Raw genomic sequence first — 26,181 nt, 5'->3', positions numbered from 1 at the left:
ACGGAATCCATTCTGGTGAACAAACAGCCTGAAAAGTGCTGTAAATATTTTAACATATTCTCAGTAGAATTGTTAGCTGATTACATTTTTGAGTCAATTAGCTTTCCTTTAATCACTGAAAGTGATTAATATGGGGTGTATACCGTATTTACTTGAATCTAATGTGCACCTTAATCATTAAATAATGGGGTGTATCATTAAATCATTAAATATCATTAAATATGGGGTGTATACCGTATTTACTTGAATCTAATGTGCACCTTAATCACTGAAAGTGATTAAAGGTAAGTATTTTAGGCAGGTCAAGTTCTGAGGATCTTCAATGGAGGTGAAATTCATTTCTGAGCGACAGACAAAAATCTTGTTTGTAACATTGTACTCTTCACTGAGCAACACATTGCAGGATTCTTCTGTCATCATTATTTTTATTGAATTTCCTAAAATATATAACCAGGTGTGGTTCCATAGACACTTCAAGGCAGCTTTCAACAATCAATTTTGAATCTGAGCTCAAGGCAGTAAATATGTGGTCTATTTTGTTCTTGGAGTAAAATTAAAGATACCAACAAGTTCAGAAGATTACAGTGCCCATTTCTCTTCTCAGCAGCACTGAATTATTGACCTAAATCTGCCTGTTATGGGTAAACAATTCAGTGCTGCTGAGAGAAAGAGAAAACATCAAGCCATCTCTTACGGGCCTGGGCTTCGTTTGCCCATGGAAATGTACCACCTGCCATAGGCAGAGGGGCAGGTGTCCCTTCCACTGAAGTGAATGGGGATAATTACATGGCAGAGAAGCTTTAGCAATGTGATTCTTCCTGTGGTGTTTTAGCCTGCACAATGAAATCTGAGAGCTGTTTAACATTTCCTCCTAAGCGTGTGTTGGTTTTGGCGGTTATAAATATGGGGTGTATACCGTATTTACTTGAATCTAATGTGCACCTTTCTTGGCCAAATTACATTGTGAAATTAAGGTGCACGTTAGATTCGTTGGCTCATTGACATTTGCAAGCAAATGCTTTTCTTGGTTTCAAGGTTCTGAACATTGAGGTGCGCATTAGATTCGATGGAGCATTAGACTTGAGTAAATACGGTATAAATATTTGATGTATATACTTGAAGCATAGACTCTCCTAAATTGTGAGTGCTGTTGGTTCCTGATCATGTATCAGCCGATGATCAAGCCATAAAACACATGCCAGCCAAATGTTCACAAGTTGACTAGAAGGATTGATCAGACACTGAGTTACCCTTTTCAGTGCTTTGCCTCCTCAAGAACAAAAGGGTAAGGGGGCTGCATTTAAAATACTTTATGCTGTAACATCCATACCAATAAGACGGAAAGTTGTGCTGCCTCAGATACCCTAGTTCAGTTATCAGACGTAGTCACAATATATTACTTTTTATACTGACCTATTTTTCCTGCATTTAAAATATTGCTCCACATAAAAGCACTCAGAGATTCCTTCTAATATATGTTTCTTGAACTGGATCTTTACCAAATTTGCACACATAGGTGTCCAAATAAACCTTCAGGGGAAAACCCTTCTAAAGCAGAATTAGTGTTGTGGAGAGGCCTTCCACATACCATCGTATTTGAGGATAATATCTAAAAAGAGAGGCCTCCCACACACCATCAGATTGATAATGGCAGGACCTTCATTTGACATTGGCCTCTTTCATGGAGGTGAAGCTGGACTGTTTTGCTCTTCATGGCAGGGCACGTACAGTTCACCATTTATTTTACTAGGTTCCCTTGTCACTCTGGCAGAAGGGGAGTTCTGTATGTCTTGCAGCATTGCCCATGCTAAGAGTTATGGCCCAGAGACCTCCCCTACTTCATCATTCCACATTGAAGTGGAATGCCCTCTTACTTTTGGGGTGCAGAGTGTTCCAGACTGAGGTTGGACAGTGCTTTGCTGGATCCGTCTTTAAACCCCAGAAAAGTTGATGCAATATATTTAGAGAGAAGCCTCATATCCTCAGTCAAGAGCCTCTTTTAAGGAGGGATGCAAAACTTCTCACTCATCTGGCTGCTGAAATTTCTTCTCTTGAGCCACCTATGCCCAAAAGGATTGACAGTGCATGGGGTAAAAGAACCTAATTCATTCAGAAGGCAGGCACCTGGCTCTGGTAAAGGACCACTGAAAAGACAGGAGACTCCCACGCTACTGATAAGGATCTTCCACAGATGCCAAACGCTGACACAGACCAATGTGACATGGCTCTAGAAGGGTTTTCCACCAAGTAGCCTATGTGGTTGGTTACCCTGATTTTGGGCCACTCTTGAAGAACAACAGCAGTTACAGGTAAGCAATCATGTTTTCCAAAACATTTCTTTTCATGACCTACAGATGCACAGCCTCCCATATTAGCACTCATTATGTTAATCTGCTTCCCATAGTAAATAAAACAAATAAGCACATTCTCTTTGCTTCTTTCTTCCTTTTTCAAACCTTTCCCCCATTGTGGACCTCTTCAGTTTTACAGTACCAGACTTCTCTTTTCTTGGCACAGACTGTTATCCAGCATTTTCTACATGTTCTGAGTTATGGGAAGTGTGCTGTCTGAGTCACATATTCTTCTTACTCAAGTACCCCCAAATTGGTCACATGTACCTGTGTTGCTCATGCTTGTGGAACATTATTAGGGTAGACATAGCCCTCAAGTTTCAGGATATCCTTTGCAACCATGAGGACCAGACATTTACTTTTCAAGTTGAAGCTGGTTCTCGTTCTTACTGTATGTCTCCAGGTTAATCATGGAAATGGAGGAGCCTTGTAGGCTCTGTGAAGCTAGAGAATCCCCAAGATGTGAACAACAATCCTGTCCTTTAAGACCTCCAGGAAGAGCCCAGCACACCTTCAGGAAATTGGTTCCATTGCTGAACTAATCTAGTACGATAACAGACTTTCCTCACTGGAGGTCTTCATGCAGAAGCTGGGAAGCTATCCGTCAATTCAGTTCAGAGTGGGTAGGGTCTTCTCACAAGGTTAGTTGATTCACAGCTGGCTCCCTGATCTCTTCTGCAGAGGACAATGATAGGAAATCCCCTTTCCCAGATTCCCAGGTCTTCTTCCTGTTGGAGCATGCAGCTCATGAATTTTGATGGTAGGCAACACACATCATTGGCGGGGGTGGGTAACATTTGAAACAAAGTGGTTTTGGGTGATTCAGTTAAATGCCATGCTTTATTTTCATAAAGTTTACCAAATAGGGGTTGCATAATATCAAATGAAAAGTATTGTATAAGAAATGGTTTGGGTCCAATCAATGTGAAAAATCAGCATTGCTGAGTGCTAAATTTTATATTTCCACTATAAATCCAGTATAAACAGTAAACGATTCAGTATAGCATGAGATAGTAGTACGATAATATAGCTTAGACCGTTTCTGTTGCAGAGGTTCTGATTGCTGCCGTATCTGCACTTCTCACTGCAAATCAGTTTGCTTGTCTTGCGGATACATGGTGGAACACATCTCTGGTGCACACATGAACACTTGCAAAGGTCCAAAACAGTCACAGGAGAACATGGCAAAGTGCACATAATAGGCTCAAATTTGTCGCTAACACTTCCATCCAAGATCTGAAGCTGATGCGAGTTTGGGAGGTTGTCAAATGTCTTGATGCCATTGACTTGCTTGTATTTTAGCTCTCCGGATTACACGTACTGTGTCAGTGGAAGGCTCTAACTTGGACATTTTCTGAAAAGCTATCACATTACCTCACCAATGAAACCTTCCCCCCATTTGTGGTACATACAGATACGCTGGCAGACAGGTTTCTGTAGTGCATGCATCCCTTCTGATGCAGATACTGAACTTCCCAGATTTGACTAAGCTTCTAAATCCTTAGAATAAGGTCATAATTTATAAGCTGGTTTGCAGAACTTAAAAGGAACCTCAGAGATCATCTAGTCAACTCCCTGCTTATGCAGGAAATCCACTTTGCATTGTCTCAGGTAGGTGAACACCCAGGATCTGCTTCAAAACCTCCAGTGAAGAGGCCTAGATAACCATTGTGGTCCCTTCCAACTCTACAGCTCATGCTTTTTAGTCTGAATAACATTTTCCTTTCCTTTGAATCCATCAGTTCAAATCCCACCCTCTGGGGCACTAGAAAATAAATGGTCCATCCTCTATGTGCTAATCCTTCAAATATCTGGATAGGGCTGTCATATTGCCACTTAATCATCACTTATCCTCAACGTTCCTCATAGACTAGGTCTCCGTGCTCCTCACCATCTTTTCACCCTCAATAGTTGCCCTTTCCAGATTAGAAAGGATCCAAATAAACAGCTTAATTCAAGAAAGTGTGGAAATAAGTTTTCACTACCTGCTCTGTGACCTTACTCAGAAAAGAAAATTTGGAGGCTGCCTAATATCTAGGAAGCTGGGATCCAGTTGCAATTTCTTAAACAAAGGTCTTACCACTGCTTCATTTAAAGGTTCAAAGACACAGCTGTCCTTCAAGGAAGCATTTACAATCTCCACCACCCAACTGGCCTGTCTCCCTCTGTCAATTTTTAGGATAGACACAGGTCCAACTAGCAAGGGGTTGGTATTGCTCCTCCAAGCAACTTATCCACATCCTCAGGCAAACCAGAAGAAACTCCTCCATCAAAATTGGGCAGTTGCCAACTTGGACCTCCTTTTAATGCAATCACAGGGAATGCAAGCATTTCTATCAGCAAAGTGTTTTGCAAACTTATTACAGCACACTCTCTGCAAATTGCCGCTATTTACGTGCTTTTTGACATTTAAGGAACTCCAAGACTTCCTTTTCCAGAAGCCGTGTTGATTCTTCAGCATGAGTTGTTCTGCATGCCTAGCTGTCTTTAACGATCCTTTTCCATTAGCACCACATTTTCCAATACCCTTTTGGAGAGGTGAGTCATTGCTGCCTTGCCAATACTCTTGTCCAGGTCAGCATCCGTGGAGAGGTTGCTGGTTATGGTGAAGCCCAAGTAGACAAAATTGCCAAGAATGGCAATGTCAGCCCCATTTTGTAGGAATCCCTTGCAGACCCCAACCACTTAGAGACAGTGAGGTCATGTAGCCACAGCAGTGGCGAGAGGAGGAATGACCACTGGGAGGAGCACAGAGAGAAGAAACATCATGGTACACTTGCAGCAGCACAACTGGACACCTTCCTCTGCCCCAGCTGCAGCAAAACATGTCTCTCCTGTTTCGGTTTCTACAACCACAGCAGGCGCTTTAACTCTCCAACAGTTTGACTTTACCCTCAAAGGCACAATTCTCCAGTGTCTCCTCAGATAGACACCAACCAATTCTTTCTCCCACTTTATACAGAGCAGACATTAAACTAAACTGCCTGTAATATCCTAGTTCCTTCTGCAATCTTGCAGACAAGTTACACATTTTGTTAGAAGACTAGCAAATTCAGATTTGAGTTATTTAAGAACTCTCAGACCTCATGATTTGTTCATTTTTAATTTGTCTATAAGTGCTAGAACTTCATCTCTTGTCATCAGTATTTGCCTCAGTTTTTCAGACTCCCTGAAAATGTCACTTCAGGTAACAGTACCCGCCCTACATTTTCCATGCTGAATACCAGATACAAAGAATGCATTGTTTTAATTAAATCTTGTCTTCCAGCATACATTTAATTTACTTGACATCCAACTACCCTCCCCAGCTGGTTTTCTGCTTCTGGTGTGTGTGTGTGTGTGTGTGTGTTTTAATCTTGTTGGCAATAATTTTTCTGACAAAGCACTTCTCGAATTCTTTCCATCTCTTACATTTCTTTTGCCAAAGTTTATTTTTGTTCTTATTTGGGCAAGACTTCCATTTTTGAGATGCTGAATTGTAGATTTTCAGCTTAACTTCTTTCATTTGTGACCAGAATTGGAGAGTGTCAAAATGTGTTCCTAGATTAATCAGAATCAGGAGCAACAATGGAACTCTTGTGACAGGCTTCCCTTCACCTACAAATGAATTTTAAGTAGACAGTGTAGGATAAGATAACTCTGCTGGGGTTGCTAGACTCAGTGATCTCGTGAACGATACTGCTGTCATCCAGTTGTCTAGTAAACAAGCCAAATTTGTTAATTAGGTATAAGTAGAAATATTGTGCAATTTGGAGAAAATTTGCCAGCAACTGAAGGAAAGAATATCCCTTTTGACATTGTGTTTCTGCCCTGGCCATTATTCATAAATAATGTGCTCAGTAATACTGAATTTTCATCTTGATTGGACCAAAAACAAGTTCTTACAATAACAGACTTCACATTAAAGGTACCTTTCATTTGATACCATTCAATCCAAGTTTGGCTTAATAAAATAAGGAATGTCATTTAAATGAATCATGGTGCAGCATTCTGCTTTTTACAAAGTATTTAGCATATGTATATTCTGCCTTTCAATGCATAGTCTTCACAAGAAAGCATACAACTAAATGAGATCAGCTGAGATCCATTTGAAACTTAAAAATAATTATGTGACATGTTAGAAAACATAAGAATCCAAAACTGTAGGAACGCACCAAGTGGAATCAACCACATGAAAAAAAATGTTGAAGTCAGACTGGAAGAAATGAGCCTTCAATGCACATTTGAAGGTGTGCACTACACTGTAGTAGCTTTTTGTAGCTTCATAGTTCTGTAGGAAGGGAGTTCTGCAGCCATGGGGCCACCAGCTAGAAGGCTCTGTCCCTTGACTCTGTGCCATTGACGCCACCGGTGCTTCCATCATTAGTGTCAAATTCAGGAGTGCTCCCACCCAACCTGTGACCTTCATCCTTCCGGGGAGTTCAGCCCATCTAGGTTCAGCAATACATCTCCACCCAGACTGGCCAGTTTCCCAGCACTTCCATTTTATTTGGATTAAGGCTAGGCTTGTTCACCCCCAAACCACCCCCCAAAACTGTTTACATTTCCATAAATTAGGTCTGGCTCCAGATATTCCCAGCCCCAAATTCAGAGGTGATGCACCTGAAGTTCTAAGTTCCTCTCTGAACCCTCCCGCTGCAGCTTTTCCTCAAGCCTTGGCAGGCATGCGGCTGGAAAACAGACTTGGAAATAGGGGCGGGGGGGGGGGCAGCGTAGGCAAGAAGTGTTAGGCTTCAGCAACCCTCCCCACTGCTACTTCTGTCCTCCAAATCACACTCTCCTTGCAACCTAGGTTAAGAAGACTACAATTCAAACTATGTTATCTACTGCTCTGCAGAGACTATTCCACAGCATTTCCCCATTCTGACAAATTTATTTATTTATAGGTACTGATTCTTGATTTGGTGCTCCAGTGTTCTCAGCTTTGTGTCTCCAGTTGTTTTCGGACTACAGTTCCCATCATTCTTGACCACAGGTCTTGCTAGCTAGGGATAATGGGAGTTGTAGTCCAAAACCATCTGGAGACTCAAGGTTGGGAAACACTGCTCTAGATGTATGAGATTCAGCCCTTCCTGTTTTGGTTAATGACCCAGAATATTTCTTCTATTGTTAAGGTTGTTTATTATTATCAACAGGAGACATATTTAAAAGAAACTAAAATGACTACTACAGTGGCAGATACACGTCTAAGACTTGAGTGCAACAAATCTAACTAAATATTGTTCTAGGCTGATCTGTCGCATGAAGCAGGTACAGCACCCTGGTCCAATGTGTGGGCAAAGGTGCCACATAGCATATATTTAAGTGAAGAGATGGGTTAGGGGGGCGCTCTAAAGGGTTTTGAGCCACTTATACTGGCATTGTCCAGTTTTACTTAAACTGTGTGCCAGGTACCCTAGTGTAACTTGAGAGAAAACCATTGGTTTACTGTGAGAAATAAATTAGTGGAGACTCTAAGCTGTCATTCTCATTCCTCTGTGGTTGAATTATCTGTATCCACTCAGTACAGAGATGTGCCAGAATTACCTTTTCCAAGAAAGCATCTGACGAAGTGTGTATTACACATGAAAGCTCATGCCTTGAAAGCTTATATTTAGTTGATCTTTAAGGTGCCACTGGAATTATTAAAAAAGATTTTTTCATCTTGTTATTTCCAAGAAAAATAGCTTGGTATTGTTGTGAACAGGGACCAAAATGAGAAGTTTGGCATTTCTGCAGAAATTGTTGGACTACTATATAATTATTATTTATGCAAAATCTATTGGCAAGATCCAAACAGTTCTGCAACTACATGCACAATTACTTCTTAAGGAGCAGAACATCAATGTTTAATCAATTAATCAGGGTAAATCTCATTAAATAGCACATTTGATAGACTAAACAGGTACCCTGATTAATATATATTTAAAATAAGTAGTGTTATGAATTTGTGGGGTGTGAGACACCCTAAATTCCTGGGTCCAATAAAGGTTAGAATTAATTAAGGTTGGGGGAGTTTAAATTGCCAAGCACTGAGTGTGGCTGTTAGGGGAACAAAGCCTGAGAATGGCGAAGTTGTTATTCAAACAAAGGAGCAGGGAGATGGGCGATCAACAAAGCAGTTGCTCTCTGCTGGACAGCAGAGGGATATGAGCCCCTCCGTCTGGAGTTCATTAGCAGGAGACAAAAGGCCAGAATTCTTAGGATGGCAGGGGATGTGCTAGCAAAACTGTGGCAGAGAGGATGGCAGATTTTTGTTTTGTATCCAAGGCTGCTGCACCTACATATGGGAGAAGCAAGGGACCAGCTTGGAGTGTAACGCTCTGAACCCCTCCAGCATAGGCTCAGGTTGTGTTTATGTGTAAATAAACCATATATCATTAAGACACCACTGTCTCTGCTGTGCCTCATTTCCAACAGAAACAAACCCTGGGTAAGAACCTGGAGTCCCTGGAATAGCACATGACTGCAGATAGCAGGCGCTGCCTTAAAGGGGGCCTTCCTTTCAGATCGCACAGGAGGGAAGGTGTTTTTTTAGGATGTTTCCTGTGCTGCTGGTGCATGTATATATCATATAAGCCCAAAGAAAGTTTGCTTTCTGTCTCAAAACTACTTCTTTTTGCTAGATGCAATTGTATACAGATTCACTTAATTTATAAACATTCAGCTAAATTCATAAATAGCTAAAATTGCTTTAATTGGCTGAGAGTCAAATAAGGAGGATTTTGGGCTTTCTCTAGTGACAGCCCTTGACAGCCCCCTCCCCCCCTGCTAATACATGTATACCATATGCCACACAGCAAAAGGGGAGTTTCAAAGGGGGAGTATAGCAGTGGGGTCTGCTATCCAGGGAAAGAAAAGTCAGTAATCCCACTGCCAGTAGTTCTTTAAATCCTTTTCCTCACGGCTTGCCTTTCAATCGTTCAGTCTCAGGCCTGTTTTCCCAGTAGGAACTCCCTGTGTGCTGAATATTGTATTGTTTGGGGAAATTCGTGAGAAAGCAGCTGTACATCATCTCTGGAATGTTCTGTTTTACAGTAGAATGCAAACACGGAAAAGGTCATAATAGTTTTGCAGATGTAATAGGAAACGTTTCTGTACTGTGTAGGGGGAGCCTGTTTCAAATAACAAAATTATTTTGTCTTCCTGGCTAGTTACTGTTCTTCTGCAGCATCTGATGTGGCTAAGCCCCTCTGTGTCAGAGTGTGCGTGGTTTTTTTATCAGTGGGAAGGGTGGAGTGGGAAACTCTGGCTGCAAATGAGAGCCTGAAACCTGCAGGAACTAAGATTGGCTGCTGTAACTACAAATGCTGGTAGAGGTTTGCCAAAATTAGTACACCGCAATAACCGTTTAGCAGCCAATGACGCAACCCTGATTTTTGCATGGATGATTTCTCAAGTGAGAAATGTACAATATTACTCCTGGGAATCATTCCCACTTACAGGCCCAGAGATGGAGAAGTGTCTTCAGTTCAGAACGAGTAAGGTGCAAAAGGAAATCCATGAATCAGGAGTTCCCCAGAAGGCAGTACACAGGTCTGCTTTATGTCATCACATGTATGCATTTTGTCATCAATATATTTCCATGTCTTTATAGGTATGACTGGTTCACCAAAGCCATCCTGTGATGCTAAATTCTTAAGTTACTGCTAATTAAGCATTGTTGTTTGTGTTCCATGCAATTCTTCTGTTTCTTTCAACAGTAAGGTGAACCACATAATGGATGAGATGATCAGAACAGAAAGGGAGTATGTCAGATCTTTAGGCTATATCATCAACAGCTATTTTCCAGAAATGGAAAGGATTGACTTACCTCAGGATTTGCGAGGGAAGCGGAATATCATATTTGGAAATTTGGAAAAGCTGTATGACTTCCATTGTCTGTATTTCCTGAAAGAACTGGAACACTGCACAGACTTCCCCCTGCGGGTTAGCCACTCTTTTCTCAGACATGTAAGTCTCATTTTCCATTAGTGTGTTATTCTCCTCAGATATCTTCTTGTATTGACTAAAAATTGTATTACTAGGAAATACCACTTTTCCCTCATAAAGTTATCTGATTCTGTAATTCCTCTCTCTCTCTGCACACCATGTTTGTACAGGGTTCTGTACTGCATTTTCCCCACAGAGATAGCTCCACATAGTTCTTTCCAGTTAAAGGTACTTTGGCCATCTTCAGAGGCTAATTTAGGGGAGGGGGACTGGTTCGGTCACACTGGGCACGGAGCCTCAGCACACCACCAGGGGCACCACAACTGTTACTTAGAATGGAGCGTGAGAGGCAGAGGGAGGCTGGATTTTGGCATGGAGCAGGGTGCTGCTGAAAGTTGAGACCCCAAGAAACACCACTGCCCTCTTGTTCCATTGCATTAAATTGCCTGTGTGGCATCTGTCAGCACATGGACAGTTTGTCATGTTTCCTACTCATGTGAGACAAGTAGCAACGGCCTCTAGAACAAGGCTGACAGTCCAACTGATCCCTATCCCTTTTGTCCCGCCCCAACACACATACATATCATATGATCCCAGCTGCCTGTTTTGTCCCAGGATAAGCGGCTGGGATAAGCCCCCCTTTGCCATTACAGTCAAGAAAGGAGCAGCTCCTGACCTGAAAGATCACAGGGTGTGACATTTTATGGCCTACACAAATCAGTAAATGACCCTGGTCCAATTGGCTGGTAGATAAATTCCCCATCCCTGCCAAAAATTGCTTTTAAACGGGATTTCTGATTTGTGTCACTGGAGGAAAAGGGACAGAGTGCACTGGTAATGATTTGAATAATGGTGTTCTGCTTCTGCCACTAAATACCTGTTTGTATTTCACTTGGAGAATTACTGTACAATCCAATACATGCCTACTAAGAGGGAAGCTTCAATGAGTTTGGCAAAGGTAACTGTGTACAGGATAGCAGCCTTAAAAGTCTTTAATGCAACTTCCCCTACATTTATTTATATTGCCTGTCTCTTCCATCACTTGTTTAAAAAGTTTTAAATAGCTTTTCCCTGATCTTGTGTCACAGAACATTACAAACACTATAATTCTGTGATTCGGTTTCATCCCATACGAGTTCCTGTACATTATAGTAGCCCCTGATTTGCCCAAACTGCTAGTTTTCAAATTCTGTATGTATGTAAGCTGGCAGGCAAGAAACTTTTTCTTGATTTCCACTTTTGCAAGTTCCTACTTGCATGCATGGAAAACACTCTGAGGGCATTATGTTAGAGAGAGAAGCAGGGAGCAAAATTTAATTACAACTTTTTGGCTGTCCAGTCATTCTGAAGTAAAGCAGTACTATGGGACAACTAATATCTTCTGTTTAAACCAATCGGACTTTAAGTCCTTAATTTTGACTGGATGGGGTCCAGGATTTGCCAATCTGAATCCCCTCTAAAGGTTTGCCTTGGTATGGTAACCCCCCCCCCCCAATATTTTAAGGGGTTTGTGTTCTCAGTCACTACTTTGATGCTCTCACCTGGCAGCACAGATGCAATTTTCTTTACGGTCTTAAGTCTTAGACTCTAAAATGAAATTACTTTATAGAAGTTGAAATAACCTTCATTTAATTTTTCTGTCATCAAAAATCTCCAGTAAGCGCTTAAAAATGAATATTGAGTCTGAAGGAAATATCTATCTGGTTTTACCTACCTGGTTTAAAGAAGGATAACAGGGACCAAGCGCTGAGATTCCTGAGTTTCAGGGGCTGGACTAATGACCACGAGGTTCCCTTCCAGCACCACATTTCTATGATTCTATGGACTACAGTTACTCAGTCTCATGTTCTATTTAGTGTGTGCAACAACAACCTTACATAACTGCTCACTACTCAGCATGTTTAACCACTGCCGGGTTTTCTTTATGTGTTGCCATGAAATAAAGTGGAAAATTCCATTCGATCCATTTCTGGAAGCTAAGTTACTCTTTGCCTTTTCGATGTCATCAAATGCCTCTGATGCGCACAATGTGGCTGTTAGCTTGTCAGAACTGTTGACCACGTTGGCAACAGTGATTTCCACTTTCTGCTCAGCATGTTCAAGCAGCGTTCTTAATAAATATGATACTGATAATAATAACTCGGTGAGACTGAGCAACCCACTCCGTCCCCGTTTGCAGACTGAGATTGTCTATAGAAGGGAGCTTCTTTGATCTGTGGAGGCTCTCTGCTAGTTTGCTGCCCTGGTTTTCCTGGTCTCGCAGGAGTCCCACACATATCAAAGGCTCCCAGCTTTGGACAGATGGCTTCCAACTCATGAAGGAACAACAAAACCCCTTCATGTTCCTGTTTAAATAATCCCTGAACATGGCTTTTGTGAATGGACCAAGGGGCCACCAAGGAGCTTTCTAGTTGAGTGGGGCCCTCATCACATTTCCTACTATACCATACTGGCAAACAGTCAATTTCTTTTGCAAAAATTCTGGCATCCTTAACATCTTGCTAGTTTTTATGATCCCTATTTTCATTTATTTTTATTTCATTAGACTAATAAAATGATGTCATCATTCTTGAGCAATACCCATTATTTCCCCCCACTCCTACATAGCTCATACGTTTTGCTATTATTTTTTGATGAATGAGCTACATAGCTCATAGGTTTTGTTAATTTTTGTTTCAGTCACTCACTGTAGGAAGGCATTTTACTTAGCTTTCAATAATTTCCATAAAACGTTCTCACTGATGCTGTCAGGTATGCTACCAGTCAGAGGATAATCAGTCTGTGTTGAACATAAACATAGGAAACCTGTATCAGGAGTCACAAAATAGTGGTGGCCCCCAGTTTATGGAACACTCTCCTTGGGGAGACAGGGCTGGTGCCACCCCTCTCTGTTTTTAGGCACCAGGCAAAAACATTCTTATTCATCCAGGACATTGGAGCTCATTTTTCTGCTTAATTTTTTAGTAGGGTGGGGTGGAGTTAGATCTGGGTTTTATATATAGTATCCTTGTGTATTTTAGATTGTCATATTCTTGATTTTTCTGCTTCTTTTCAATATTTTTGTAAGTTGCTTTGCGTTTTACTTTTTTGAAGCAAGTGACTAATAAATATTAGTGACTAATAACAAAGTGACTAATAAAAGAAACAAATGGTAATAAAATGTCTTTGATGTGTATCATCATTAATTAGCCAATTAAATGCCAAGTCTATTTTTCATTATTTCAGGAAGAACAGTTTGGAATGTATGCATTGTACAGCAAGAACAAGCCGCAGTCAGACGCTTTGCTTATAAGCCATGGAAATACCTTCTTTAAAGTAACTATCGCTTAATGTTTACTACGTCTATGATTGTGTCTGAGTAGAATTTGTTGACCTTTGTGGTATTTTATCACCTAATGGTTATGTGTCCTCCTACTAATCTTACAGAATAAGCAGCAGGAATTGGGTGATAAAATGAACCTGGCTTCTTACTTGCTGAAACCCATCCAGAGAATGAGCAAATATGCACTGCTTTTGAAGGATCTGATCAAGGAGTGTTCGGCAGCGCAAGAACAGGAGCTCAGCGCCCTCCGGGCTGCTGAAGAAATGGTCAAGTTTCAGCTTCGCCATGGAAATGATTTACTTGCCATGGATGCCATCAGAGGATGTGATGTGAGTCCAGCCACATTCCCACCCCTGGAATCCCTGTTGTGCAGTTCAGGAAACCTTCATTTTTGTAGCTTTAGTTGCCTGGTGGTGGCTGCATTATGAGGCAGGAATTCCCTTGTTCAAATCACACCTCCATCCACTTAGGCCAGCCACTCTCAGCTCAGCATCTGCATATAATACTTGTCTACATTTACAAGAGGGACGCAGGTGGCGCTGTGGGTTAAAGCCTCAGTGCCTAGGGCTTGCCGATCGAAAGGTCGGCGGTTCGAATCCCTGCTGCGGGGTGCGCTCCCGCTGCTCGGTCCCAGCGCCTGCCAACCTAGCAGTTCGAAAGCACCTCCGGGTGCAAGTAGATAAATAGGGACCGCTTACCAGCGGGAAGGTAAACGGCGTTTCCGTGTGCGGCTCTGGCTCTGGCTCTGGCTCTGGCCAGAGCAGCGATGTCACGCTGGCTACGTGACCCGGAAGTGTCTCCGGACAGCGCTGGCCCCTGGCCTCTTAAGTGAGATGGGCGCACAACCCCAGAGTCTGTCAAGACTGGCCCATACGGGCAGGGGTACCTTTACCTTTACCTTACATTTACAAGATGGGAGGTGGGTGGCGCTGTGGTTAAACCACAGAGCCTAGGACTTGCAGATCAGAAGGTTGGCGGTTCGAATCCCTGCGATGGGGTGAGCTCCCGTTGCTCAGTCCCAGCTCCTGCCAACCTAGCAGTTTGGAAGCACGTCAAAAGTGCAAATAGATAAATAGGTACCGCTCCAGCAGGAAGGTAAACAGCATTTCCATGCGCTGCTCTGGTTCACCAGAAGCGGCTCAGTCATGCTGGCCACATGACCCAGAAGCTCTACGCTGGCTCCCTCGGCCAATAAAGCGAGATGAGCGCTGCAACCCCAGAGTCAGCCACGACTGGACCTAATGGTCAGGGGTCCCTTTACCTTTACCTTACATTTACAAGATGGTTGTAAGAACACAAGAAGAGCCTGCTGAATCAGACCAAAGGCCCATCTGCTCCAGGATCCTGCTCTTACAGTGACCAACCAGATGCCAGTGGGAAGCGCACAATCAAGACCTGAGTGCCACAGCCCTCTCCCCCTTTGTGATTGGCAGCAACTGCGATTCACAAGCATCCTGCCTCTGACTGTGGAGACAGAGCAGAGCCATTGTGGCGAGCAGCCATTCGTAGCCTTATCCTCCATAAATTTGTCTTCTACTCTTCAAATGCCATTGACATTGATAGCGACCGCTGCTTCTTGTGGGAGCAAATTTAATAGTTTTGACTGTGTGAAAAAATTATTTCTTTTCTCCGTTCTGAAGCTTCCAACATTCAGCTTTATTAGAAGGCCCTGGGTTTTGTTATAAATAAGAAAGGAAGAAAAACCTTTCCCCTTTCTACTTTGTCCACAGCTGGGGTCAGCAGCTGGAAGTCCCCAGGCTAGAGCCCTGACTGCTGCTGATAACTATAACCCATATAGTGATTAGCTAAAAAGAAGAGTGGGGAATGGCTACAGAACTTACTAACAGGTTGCTTTACAGCTTTAGAACTGTCTTACCGTCCCTCAGGATCATCTTGGAGGGCCTGCAACCCTCAAAACACCAGGAGCAGAAGAAGGTGTGTAAGATTACTGCCACCATGTATATAAAGGACCTTTGATTCTAGTTGGAAGGTGCTAAATATTATTTTTTAATTCATGTTAGGAGAACCCTAGCCCAAAGCGGCCCTCAGGCCTAAGGAAGTTGAACCAACCTCCTCTCTGAAATCCCTTCTCCTGTGTTGTCTCTTCTTCTCTGATCAGGTCAATCTGAAAGAACAAGGACAGCTGAGGTGTCAAGATGAGTTTATTGTGTGCTGTGGCCGAAAGAAGTACTTGAGGCATGTTTTCCTTTTCGAAGACCTCATCTTGTTCAGTAAAACAAAAAAGATTGATGGGGGATATGACATTTACATGTACAAACAATCATTTAAGGTAACTGCATCCTTGTTGGGTGTGCTTTTCCTGCCTTGGGTGTGGTTTGATGGCATGTGATGCAGCTAAGCAGGTCTGGGTCCGGTCATTGCTTGAATGGGGTACCACCTTGAACCCCTCCAGGGAAAGGGGGAATATCAATGCAACAAACCACCTCTCATAGTGTTTTGTACTTGCTAGTGTGGGGAAGGGGCTAAATAGAAACAAACAAGGAAGTGATGTGGTATATGCATTATTTAAGGCAGTCTCTAGCAGTCCAGCTAGTAAAATCCATTCAATACATTTTCACAAGCATGGCTGGTAGTTGCAGATATTGAGAATAGGCCACTCATGGATATAGTGTTGGGTATAGTGTTGCCATACATCCAGAATTTCTCGGACACAGCTGGAATACTGGAGTCAGTAGCAGTGTCCAGGCGAAAATCACTAAAAATCCGGACATATGGCAACTCATGTCCACAGTGGGCAGTGTCGTTTTTGGTGATTTCCCCTAAAATAGCTCAAAAACTTTACTTTTTGCGATTTTGCCAAAAAGTTCAAAAACTCTGGGCAAACCTTTGGCAAATAAAAAATGGCAACCCTATATATTGGGCCAGTCAGAACTTCTCAGCCTGCCCTAGCTTACAAATGAAATCATATACATATGCCCTGAGACCCTTATGAAAGAGTGGGACAAAAACGTAATCATTGAATTAATGTGCTCATTACTTGCAACTTTAATCCACATTTGTGAGAACCATGCTTCTGTGACTGAAAAGCCATACTGATACAGTTTTCTAGCCACTATGCCCTCATCCATATGCACTTCTTCATTTGGCAGGACTAATAGATTTTCATGCTCTTAAACAGTGTTCCTCATGTTTCTTTGTCACATTTATTTATTTATATTTTATTTTTTTATTTTAGACAGCTGAGATTGGAATGACAGAGAATGTTGGAGATAGTGGCCTCAGATTTGAAATCTGGTTTCGAAGGAGAAGAAAATCTCAGGACACTTACATCCTTCAAGCAAATTCAGTAGAAACTAAGATTGGATGGACAAATCTCATAGGAAAGATTCTTTGGAGACAAGCCTTGAGAAACCGAGGTGTGTCTGCCAAAATAGTCTGCCCTTTATGCCTGAAACTCTTTCCTAGAACAACCAGTGTGATGCCCCCGCAAATCCCTTCAAAGCCATCCTTCAAAAGTCAACTCTTGTCTGACCCCTGTGTCATAACCCTTCAGTCCCCACCCCAAACCCAAATGAAGTGTTGGTACATTTAATTTCATTTGTGCATTAAAACCTCAGTGGTTGGGGATGTGGAGCTATGTTTTCCCTTAGGTTACTCTGCAAGTCACTATGTACACTCTCTGAATACATAGCAAAAGCAGGATTACGCAAGAGGTGAGAAGGTGGGAGATATTGTCGGCCTTCCTCCTTCCGAACCACCCCATCACCACCCATGTGCATGTGTTCCCCGTCTTTGTTGGATCTCGGCCTCAGATCCAGTAAGGTTATGTAATGGCATTTCATATCTAAACTATTTTAATATACATTATCTTATTGGTCTACTAGAGCAAGCTTGGGGATCTAGGAATGGTCAGGTGACAATGGCATTTGTGGTTTTCCTGTGGCAGAATTTGAAGCACTCTTGGCACACAATCTTACATTTTCTGTTAAAAAAGCAAAAAAAAAAAAAAAACCTCAGTTATATATTCTTTTGTGCAAAGAGCTCAACAGTTTTCACACATGGAACAGTGTAACATTTACATCCTTCCCCTTTAATTTGCATTGTTTGTATTATTAGTATAAGGAATTATTTCCTAACTGCTTCTCTCATGTTTTTGGATGGTTGCTTTTAGAACTCCGAATGCAAGAAATGGTGTCGATGGGCATTGGAAACAAACCGTTCCTGGACATCAAGCCCAGTGATGCAGCTATAAGTGATCGAGCAATAGACTATATAATGAAACGAGCAGGTACAGTTTGATGCTTCCCCTCACTTCTTTGGCAACTCTTGTCCACTTCTTACAAAAATTATTTTATTGGATCCCCACCCCCATGGAAAAAATGTACAGCTAGTTCTGCAAGTTCTGTTTCTCAATAGCAACATCACCTTGCCACAAGGAAATGAATTTTGAAACTGAGGGGACCCTCAGATTTTTGAAAAGCAAAATTTCCACTAAGACACTCCCAAGCCTTTAGGCTCTTTCAGAGTCAGAATCAGAGCAGCAAAAGGATCGCTTTCTGTGAATATTCTTCCATATTCTTCCTCCTCTCTTCTCATGCAGACCATCAGCTTGCCTTGGTCTCACATAACAAGCCTTTAAATTCTCAAGTGACAATTCACTACTTAGGGTGTTTTCAAATGGAAAAGATGGTGACTCTATAAATAAATGTGCCATCAAACTGCCCTTCAGAATTGGCTTCGGTCCAGCCTCGTGTGCATCCATGATCCAGTAGGCATCTTGCGGCACACAATTTGAGAAGATGTGTAGCACGTTAACATTCTCCACAGTAGACCAATTCCATGGTGATTTTGGTCCTGTAAAAACACAGAAGGAAGAAGTATTTTCAAACATTCCAAATGCAGCCTCTGTGTGGAGTGAGAGAGGCTTGGCTAAAGGTAAAGGTAAAGGTACCCCTGCCCGTACGGGCCAGTCTTGACAGACTGGGGTTGTGCGCCCATCTCACTTAAGAGGCCAGGGGCCAGCGCTGTCCGGAGACACTTCCGGGTCACGTGGCCAGCGTGACATCGCTGCTCTGGCGAGCCAGAGCCGCACACGGAAACGCCGTTTACCTTCCCGCTGGTAAGCGGTCCCTATTTATCTACTTGCACCTGGAGGTGCTTTCGAACTGCTAGGTTGGCAGGCGCTGGGACCGAGCAGCGGGAGCGCACCCCGCCGCAGGGATTCGAACCGCCGACCTTTCGATCGGCAAGTCCTAGGCGCTGAGGCTTTAACCCACAGCGCCACCTGCGTCCCGTGCGAGGCTTGGCTAGGCTGCGCCAATTCTGGGATCCTTGGAAACATTCTGAAATATAAATATGCTTTATATCAAGCCAGGCCATTGGTCCATCTAGCCTAGTGATTGTAGACGCTTATTGGCAGTGCTCCAGGGTATCAGGCAAGGTCCTTAGAGTTACAGAAGAGTCTTTCAACAGGATTGAACCAGGGATTGAACTTGGATATTTTGCACTTGAAGGAATTGCTCTACCCCACCACCACCACCTCCCTGAGTTATGGCTCTTCTCTACAACTTTTCTAGACGTAACTTTTTACTGTATATACTTGGCTCTTTATGGGTCTTGAGATATATATATTTTTGTTTGTTTTGCCAGAGTCAAGGAGCCGTGCCTCAATAGCTGTTTCTTCATTTGACCACTCTACGCCGTTTAAGAGGCCCCACTCCACCATCTCAAACAGCAGCACATCTTCCTCGAGCAGCCAGTCCTCCTCTTCCATCCTGGGCTCGCTAAATCTGCACATATATTCCGCCCCGTCTCACCCAGGCTTGGTGGGACCTCCTTTTTACCACTGGTCATATGATGTCAGAGCCTGTATTGAGGAAGATGAGCTGGAACAAGACATTGGGAGCCAGCCCTCAATGAGTGAGTGCATTGCAATACCAGAAGGCCCATAATTTATTTATATTTCATTAAAGTTATATACTGCTTGATTGTAGGAAAAACCCTCAAAGCACTTTACAAAAAAGATGAAACAAAAAATTATCGCTAAAAAATACAACCATAATTTAAAACATACAAAAAAAGTTAAAATCCTAGTAGAATATATTAAAACAAATTAAAATTCATACAAACCTTCTAGATACCTGCATAGACTTAGACATGTCTAAATAAGAATATCTTCAGCAGTTGCTAAAAAGCATACACTCAAGATGCCTTGGAATCTGGCTAGTCTCCTTGCAGTTTCCTGCTTTGACCAAAGCAAAGTGATGGGTGTCCAGGCTCAGTTCCTGCCTGGCGTTCCTCAGGTCAACAGTTCAAGACTCGCACAGATTTGCGTCCTGACAATGCCAACATATATTTCATTAGTCAAATGTTTGTGTACAGGCTAAGAGTACCTTGTATAGTGTGCAGCTGGCACAGTTTACAAAGACCCATAATCTTGAAAACATCACAGATTGTAAGTTTACTTTCTTTCAGTTGTGTTGCTGGGATTCCTGTTGAACAATAGGCTGGCCGCAGCCTCTAATGTCAATGGTCTCTTCCTTCCTACTTCCTGTAGTTACAGAGAGTTCAGAGTCATCCCAGTGCACGTCCGGTGAAAGCTCAAGTGGTTTTAGCTGTTCTGCACAGGCTGGATTCTCCCCACTCCTCGCGGAGACATTTCTCGATGATGGCACTTCAAGCCCTGGTTCCAAGCCTGCATCGCAATGCACATCTCCTGCCCTCTCAGAGAAGAACCTCAGATCAAAGCCCAGCAGCCAGTATGTCCTTGCTGTGAGTGTTTTCCTTCAGTAGGTGTAAATACATAGAAATGAGAGTGAGGATGTTTTACCAGCATCACTCAGTTGCCACTTATGGTATTAAGGGCAGGAGATATTCCTTACCTTTCCAACTTCATTGGTGTTGGAGGGTGTTCAAATGCCAACATCAGCTGTAGAAATCTCACACTATGGCTCAATCAAGACATCACATCCACTTTCTCACCATAGTTTGAGCTTCCAAACATATAATAAGCAAACCAGCACTTAGAGCAGTTTGTCCAATTTAGTCTTCCATCTGCTGAGTGCTCCTTTTTCTGTACTTCAGGGATTGCTGAACTAGACGCAGGGATGTCCAACCAGTAGATTGTGATCTACCAGTAGATCCCTGGCTGATCCAAATAGATTGCGGGATCCTTATTGTGTACGAAAACAATCCCCCCCTCTCTCCATCCTCAAAAAATTGCTTTTGGGAGATTCTCTTGCAGCATTATGTCCAGATATTATATTGAGTGGCTGTACTGTATAGCACATATATAACGTAATAGTAATGTACTGGTGTTTTGTTATGAAAATCATAACCCATGGGAAAGAGGGCACAATCCACATGAATTTATACTGCTTTTGCAACCCACCTTAGATCAGGCTGTGACCTGGTACGTCGTGGCCCACCAGTTGAAGACCAGAGCCCTAGAGTGCTGACATTGTATGCATTTGGAAACAGACATAGCAGATGGCAGATTGCCTTGCACTGGAGGTCCTCAGCAGAGCAATTCCATCATGCATGCCTCTTCCGAAGTCAGTCCCACTACGTTCAGTGAGACTTTCCCCTTGGAAATAGCACATAGGTCTGCAGCCTCAGTGCCCCTGTCTCATTCATCCACACAGCGGAGTTAATGATGGGCGATGTTATTAACCAGGCTTCTTCCGCAGAGAAGAAACAGCGTGACAAAGACCTTGGCTAAATAGGAATAGATTTCACCGGCCCAAATCCAATACAGTGTTGCCTCGCAAGACAAAATTAATCCATTCCGTGAGGCTCTTCGTATAGCGGTTTTTTCGTCTTGCGAAGCAGGCCCATTGACAGCTTAGCGGATTAGCGCTATTAGCGGTTTAGCAGCTTTTAGCGGATCAGCTGATAAGCAGCTTATCAGCGGATCAGCTGATAAGCAGCTTAGGGCTTAGGAAAAGGGGGGGGGGGAGAAGGGAAAAAATCCCGCAGGAACTCGCAAGACATTTTCGTCTTGCGAAGCAAGCCCATAGGGAAATTCATTTTGCGAAGCGCCTCCAAAACGGAAAACCCTTTCGTCTAGTGGGTTTTCCGTCTTGCGAGGCGTTCGTCTTGCGGGGCACCACTGTACATGTGCAGAAGTCTTCACAGAACTCTACATTTTAACAGATGGTACATCCGTCATACTGAGCCCCACCCCGACCCTTGTGCTCCTGCATGAAGAGCAGGGGTGATGGCCTTTGCAGACATAAAAGGGTCTTGGGGCCAAGCAGACATGCTAGGTAAAGGTAAAGGGTAAAGGTACCCCTGCCCGTACGGGCCAGTCTTGACAGACTCTGGGGTTGTGCGCCCATCTCACTTAAGAGGCCAGGGGCCAGCGCTGTCCGGAGACACTTCCGGGTCACGTGGCCAGCGTGACATCGCTGCTCTGGCGAGCCAGAGCCGCACACGGAAACGCCGTTTACCTTCCCGCTGGTAAGCGGTCCCTATTTATCTACTTGCACCCGGAGGTGCTTTCGAACTGCTAGGTTGGCAGGCGCTGGGACCGAGCAGCGGGAGCGCACCCCGCCGCAGGGATTCGAACCGCCGATCGGCAAGCCCTAGGCGCTGAGGCTTTAACCCACAGCGCCACCTGCGTCCCTGCAGCAGACATGCTACTGGCATCCAAATCCATGTGTGCAATTCTACACCACAAACAGGTTCAGTTGGGCCCATTGCTTAGACAATTAGGAGTAAAAAGATTTTACAAAGTGTTAATCCAGATATTGCAGATTATTCCAAATTAATTTCATCTGAGCAATCGTATACAATTTATTGCAGCCAAACTTTTAGAAACAAATATTTGTTCTTTTCACTGCTTCTGAATAATAATAAAAAATCAAACTTTTGTCATTCTCCAGGATGATTTGGTGCAGAATCCATAATACGGATTTCTAAAACTTGAACCTCGCAGAACCTGCAGCTCTGAGTCCAGGTGGCATTATTCTGAGGGGGGAAAATGTATCCTTGTTTGTATTAGGAAGTTTGGTTTTGATTCCCCTCCTTTACTTTTGACCTCTTTTTTTGTATATACCTGGTGAGATTTAGTTGTTACTATATTTTTCGAAATCCTGTAAATGCAGAAAGTATTTTGTGTAAAAAATGTACAAATTGTGGCTGGATTTGTTTGTAAATATTAATTTTATTGTTCTGCATTATTAATTGCTCATTTTCATGGCAGACTCTTAAAAACTTTTAGTAGCATACAGTCCAGATTTAAAAGCAAGTGTGGTTAGAATATTGAAATATTTCTGATAGTAAGAATAGAAATAAGTTTCTGTAGCTCTTTCCGGTAGAGATTCTCAGACATTTTCAGAGCAAATTCCAGGCTGAGAAAAGAACTTTAACAAGTCCAATAGCACAAGTTTTCTAACTGTCCAAACACCTTCAGCCTAGTTGGATATTAAGCTGCAGGCAACCACAAACACATTTTGACAAAGATCAGCACTTGTGCTTTGAAAACACAGAAACACGGGAAATACAAATACAGTTTATACCGGGTGCAGAAAACAGCTATGCTTGGTGCAGAATTTTGAAGTTTTCTAACACAAGAGTGCATAGAACTGGATGAAGATAAGTAAAAAAATTGTATGTGAGTAACAGAGTCACTGTGAAAGCACCCTCACAATATTCAGTACATGCAAACTTACTTTGTCCCCTCTGGGGCCAACTTCACCCTGAGGGTAGAAGGCTTCTGCAAGTTTGCAGCAAAAGCTAGCTATATCCCTTTCTCAACCCCTGAAGCAGTTTTGGACTATGCCAAGAATGTTTCCATCTTTCAATAAGGTGAATGAATAAATAGATAAAAATTCACATGGCACTTAGCAAACACACACACACACATATTGTTACACACCTCCCTAATCTCCAAGTGGTGCCAGATTCCAGGGGTCAAGGCGCTTACCCAGGGTTTGTATTTCCTTTGGAAATGAGGCACAGTGGAGACTGTGGTGTCTTTAAGATATTGGGTTTCATTGACACATATATTCAGCCTGAGCCCAGGATGAAGGGGTTCCATTTAACAGACTGACCCCCCCCCCTTGATCACACCACAGCCAACTGAAAACCTAAAACTTCCTTCTAAAAAAACCACTGGCATTGTCTTCCAACGAACAAACTCAGGGCGGGACTCCACCCACCTCTTGTCTTGCTGATGGCCCAGCTCCCTGTCATATTTGTTCTCTGTTAATGGCCCATCTCTCAAGTGATCTACTCAACAGGGGAAGCTGAGTCCAGCTTTTAAGTGACTTCCAGTATAACTCTTCAAACATTGAGTGATTTCTAACACAACACTAAAACTAGGAAGCATGGGTGCCTTGATCACACAAACTCTGACACCCGAACTCATCACACTGCTCGCTCCACTTGCCAATCCCCACCCGTCTTGCACTCCTCTCCCCAGCCCTGGCTATCCCCTCCCTTGGCACTTGACCATACCCCTCACCCACTCTGCCTCCCACTTCTCGCTCACTCAGCTGCCCAGCTCAACCCAAACACCTGCTCCCTTCCCTCACAGCTAATCTAATGTTTAACAGAAGGATGGGCACTTTAGAAAGCACTTTGCCAGACCAATATCTGAAGTGCTTCCCACCCTTCTTTAAACATTGCTCCAGTCACATTTAATGGAGGAATATCTTAGGCAGTGGTGTGTCAAACCCACTCTCTAAAGCCCCCCCCCCCAACAAATGTCACTGGAGCTCACCTGGGTTGGCTGCTATCTGCCTGCCTGCCTGCTATTCTGTTGTCACACTGCAGTTGGCATGGCTGCCTGGTTGCCAGGCAAATTGCATCATGATGACAATTTTTCTTACAGAACTACAGTATAGAGCAGGGGTTCCCAATTAGGGGTCCAGGGACCTGTGAGGGTCTGCGGAACACAATCAGGGGGTCCATGGCACCATCCCTTGCCTCCCCCCAAATATTTTGTCATTTTTCCATGGTAATATCACAAATTTTATGGTCTGTTTTAGCACTATGCGGCTTTTCAATATATTGTCCAAAATCATTTTTGAAATCACACCGTGAGAATGATTTTGACCCGGCAATACACAGTGTTATATCACTCCTTGCATGAGGATAACACTGATGATCTGAGCTGCCCTCCCTCACGCTAACGGAGACCAGGGCAGCTGATCCCCCTCACTTCAAGGCCCTGTGGCACTACCTTCCCCTGGTACGGAGGTGGAGCAGCTTTTCTCAGTCAGCAGGAAAGCAACAACAGCCACTGTGGATGTGCATCTTCGCTGGCTGCCCCACTGATGAAGGCTTGATTTACCCCCCAGCCCCCCCCCCCCCTCATGCCATGCAGTGGAGGTGACTTTACTTCTCCCCCCCCCCATCCGATCTCTGTGACTGGTCCTTTCCTCATCCCCACACCTGATCTCCAGCTTCAGACATTGTTATAAATCGGGATATCACGATGTTTAGCTGCTGATATATCACAATGTTGAAAACAAGATATCGTTCAGCCCTCGTCTGTTTTTTAGCATACCTAAAATCCTTTGCTTATTGGGGCTACCCCACATGTTGTTCGAAAATTGCTTTGCAGAGGCAACTACCATAGAGTTATCAAAATTTTCAAAAGTAGGGGGTCTGTGGCTTGGCTTTTTAAAAATAGGGGGTCCTCAGTAATTAGCTAATTGGGAACCACTGGTATAGAGAGAAAGGTGGGGGGAAGAGCAAGACTAATGGCTGACCCAGCATATGATCCAAAAGAAATGTACATCTCACAACTTAAAACCCAGGAAGAATCTCCAGTGACTTCGCTTTATATATTTCATGTGTCTTCACTTTCATTTGAGGTGTCTTCCTGCACTGACCAAGTTACTTGCCCCCCTATATGCAGGGAGCAGAATTTCAGAGCTGAGCCTCCCATGGCTTGTTCATTAAAAAATAAAAATAAATTATAAGTTTTCAGCTATACACTCATATCATTTTCCATTCACCCATGGCTTTTTCAGCACAGCTTGACCACGTTGCTCTGGCCTTCAGGAGTGTGGTCATTTGTTTCCCTGCCCCATCAGAGGGCACACAAACTGTGTTTGAAGGACATGGACCTCCCCTAGAGAGTGTCTGCCCCCCTTAGACCCCTTTCGGGAACACCCACATACTTTGAGAACAGAATTTATGTCAAACAAAATAAAAAAAGTATTAAGTATTGTTCATATGCTCTTCAAGTAGTTTTATTTTTGTTAGTCAAACATTGCCATGTATGATATATTTTAAAAGATGGAAGAATAAATAAAACATTTGTATTATCCTTTACTGATTTAGTACATGATCCTTTTTTCTTTTCTTTTTTAAACAACATTTCTGTGTAACTAATTCATAGAATTTGTACCTTGTGTAGAAGGATGTTTTTTAAATAGGCAAATTCAAGGATATCTCAGGGGCACCTCTCGGTAGGGTTGCCATACGTCTGGAATTTCCCGGACATAGCTGGAATTTGGCCATTAGAAACTGTCTGGGTGGAAATCACTGAATTGTCCAGGAAAATCTGGAGGTATGGCAGCCCATGTTGGTTGTGTAAGTTGTGGTGAATTTCCTTTAAAATAGCTTGCCCCCCCCCTTGGGATCTTGCAAGGAAAGCTCAACAACTTTGGGCAGAACTTT

General features: G+C 43.1%; 1 protein-coding gene across 1 annotated transcript in view; it reads left to right on the top strand.

Annotated features, from left to right (window-relative positions):
- Positions 1-22,691, top strand: part of PLEKHG4B (pleckstrin homology and RhoGEF domain containing G4B) — a 67,574-nt gene extending 44,883 nt beyond the window's left edge. Inside the window, exons 15-23 of the mRNA XM_079950197.1 lie at positions 10,034-10,283; positions 13,488-13,577; positions 13,689-13,913; positions 15,704-15,874; positions 16,781-16,961; positions 17,717-17,833; positions 19,195-19,464; positions 20,102-20,316; positions 22,431-22,691. Coding sequence (XP_079806323.1) covers positions 10,034-10,283; positions 13,488-13,577; positions 13,689-13,913; positions 15,704-15,874; positions 16,781-16,961; positions 17,717-17,833; positions 19,195-19,464; positions 20,102-20,316; positions 22,431-22,454 — 1,543 coding nt within the window. The 3' untranslated portion in view covers positions 22,455-22,691. The remainder of the gene's footprint in view (positions 1-10,033; positions 10,284-13,487; positions 13,578-13,688; positions 13,914-15,703; positions 15,875-16,780; positions 16,962-17,716; positions 17,834-19,194; positions 19,465-20,101; positions 20,317-22,430) is intronic.
- Positions 22,692-26,181: the final 3,490 nt, after the last annotated feature.

Source organism: Podarcis cretensis (assembly GCF_951804945.1).
Source record: "Podarcis cretensis genome assembly, chromosome: 13".
Classification (NCBI taxonomy): domain Eukaryota; kingdom Metazoa; phylum Chordata; class Lepidosauria; order Squamata; family Lacertidae; genus Podarcis; species Podarcis cretensis.
This window is presented reverse-complemented; position numbering and strand designations above follow the sequence as displayed.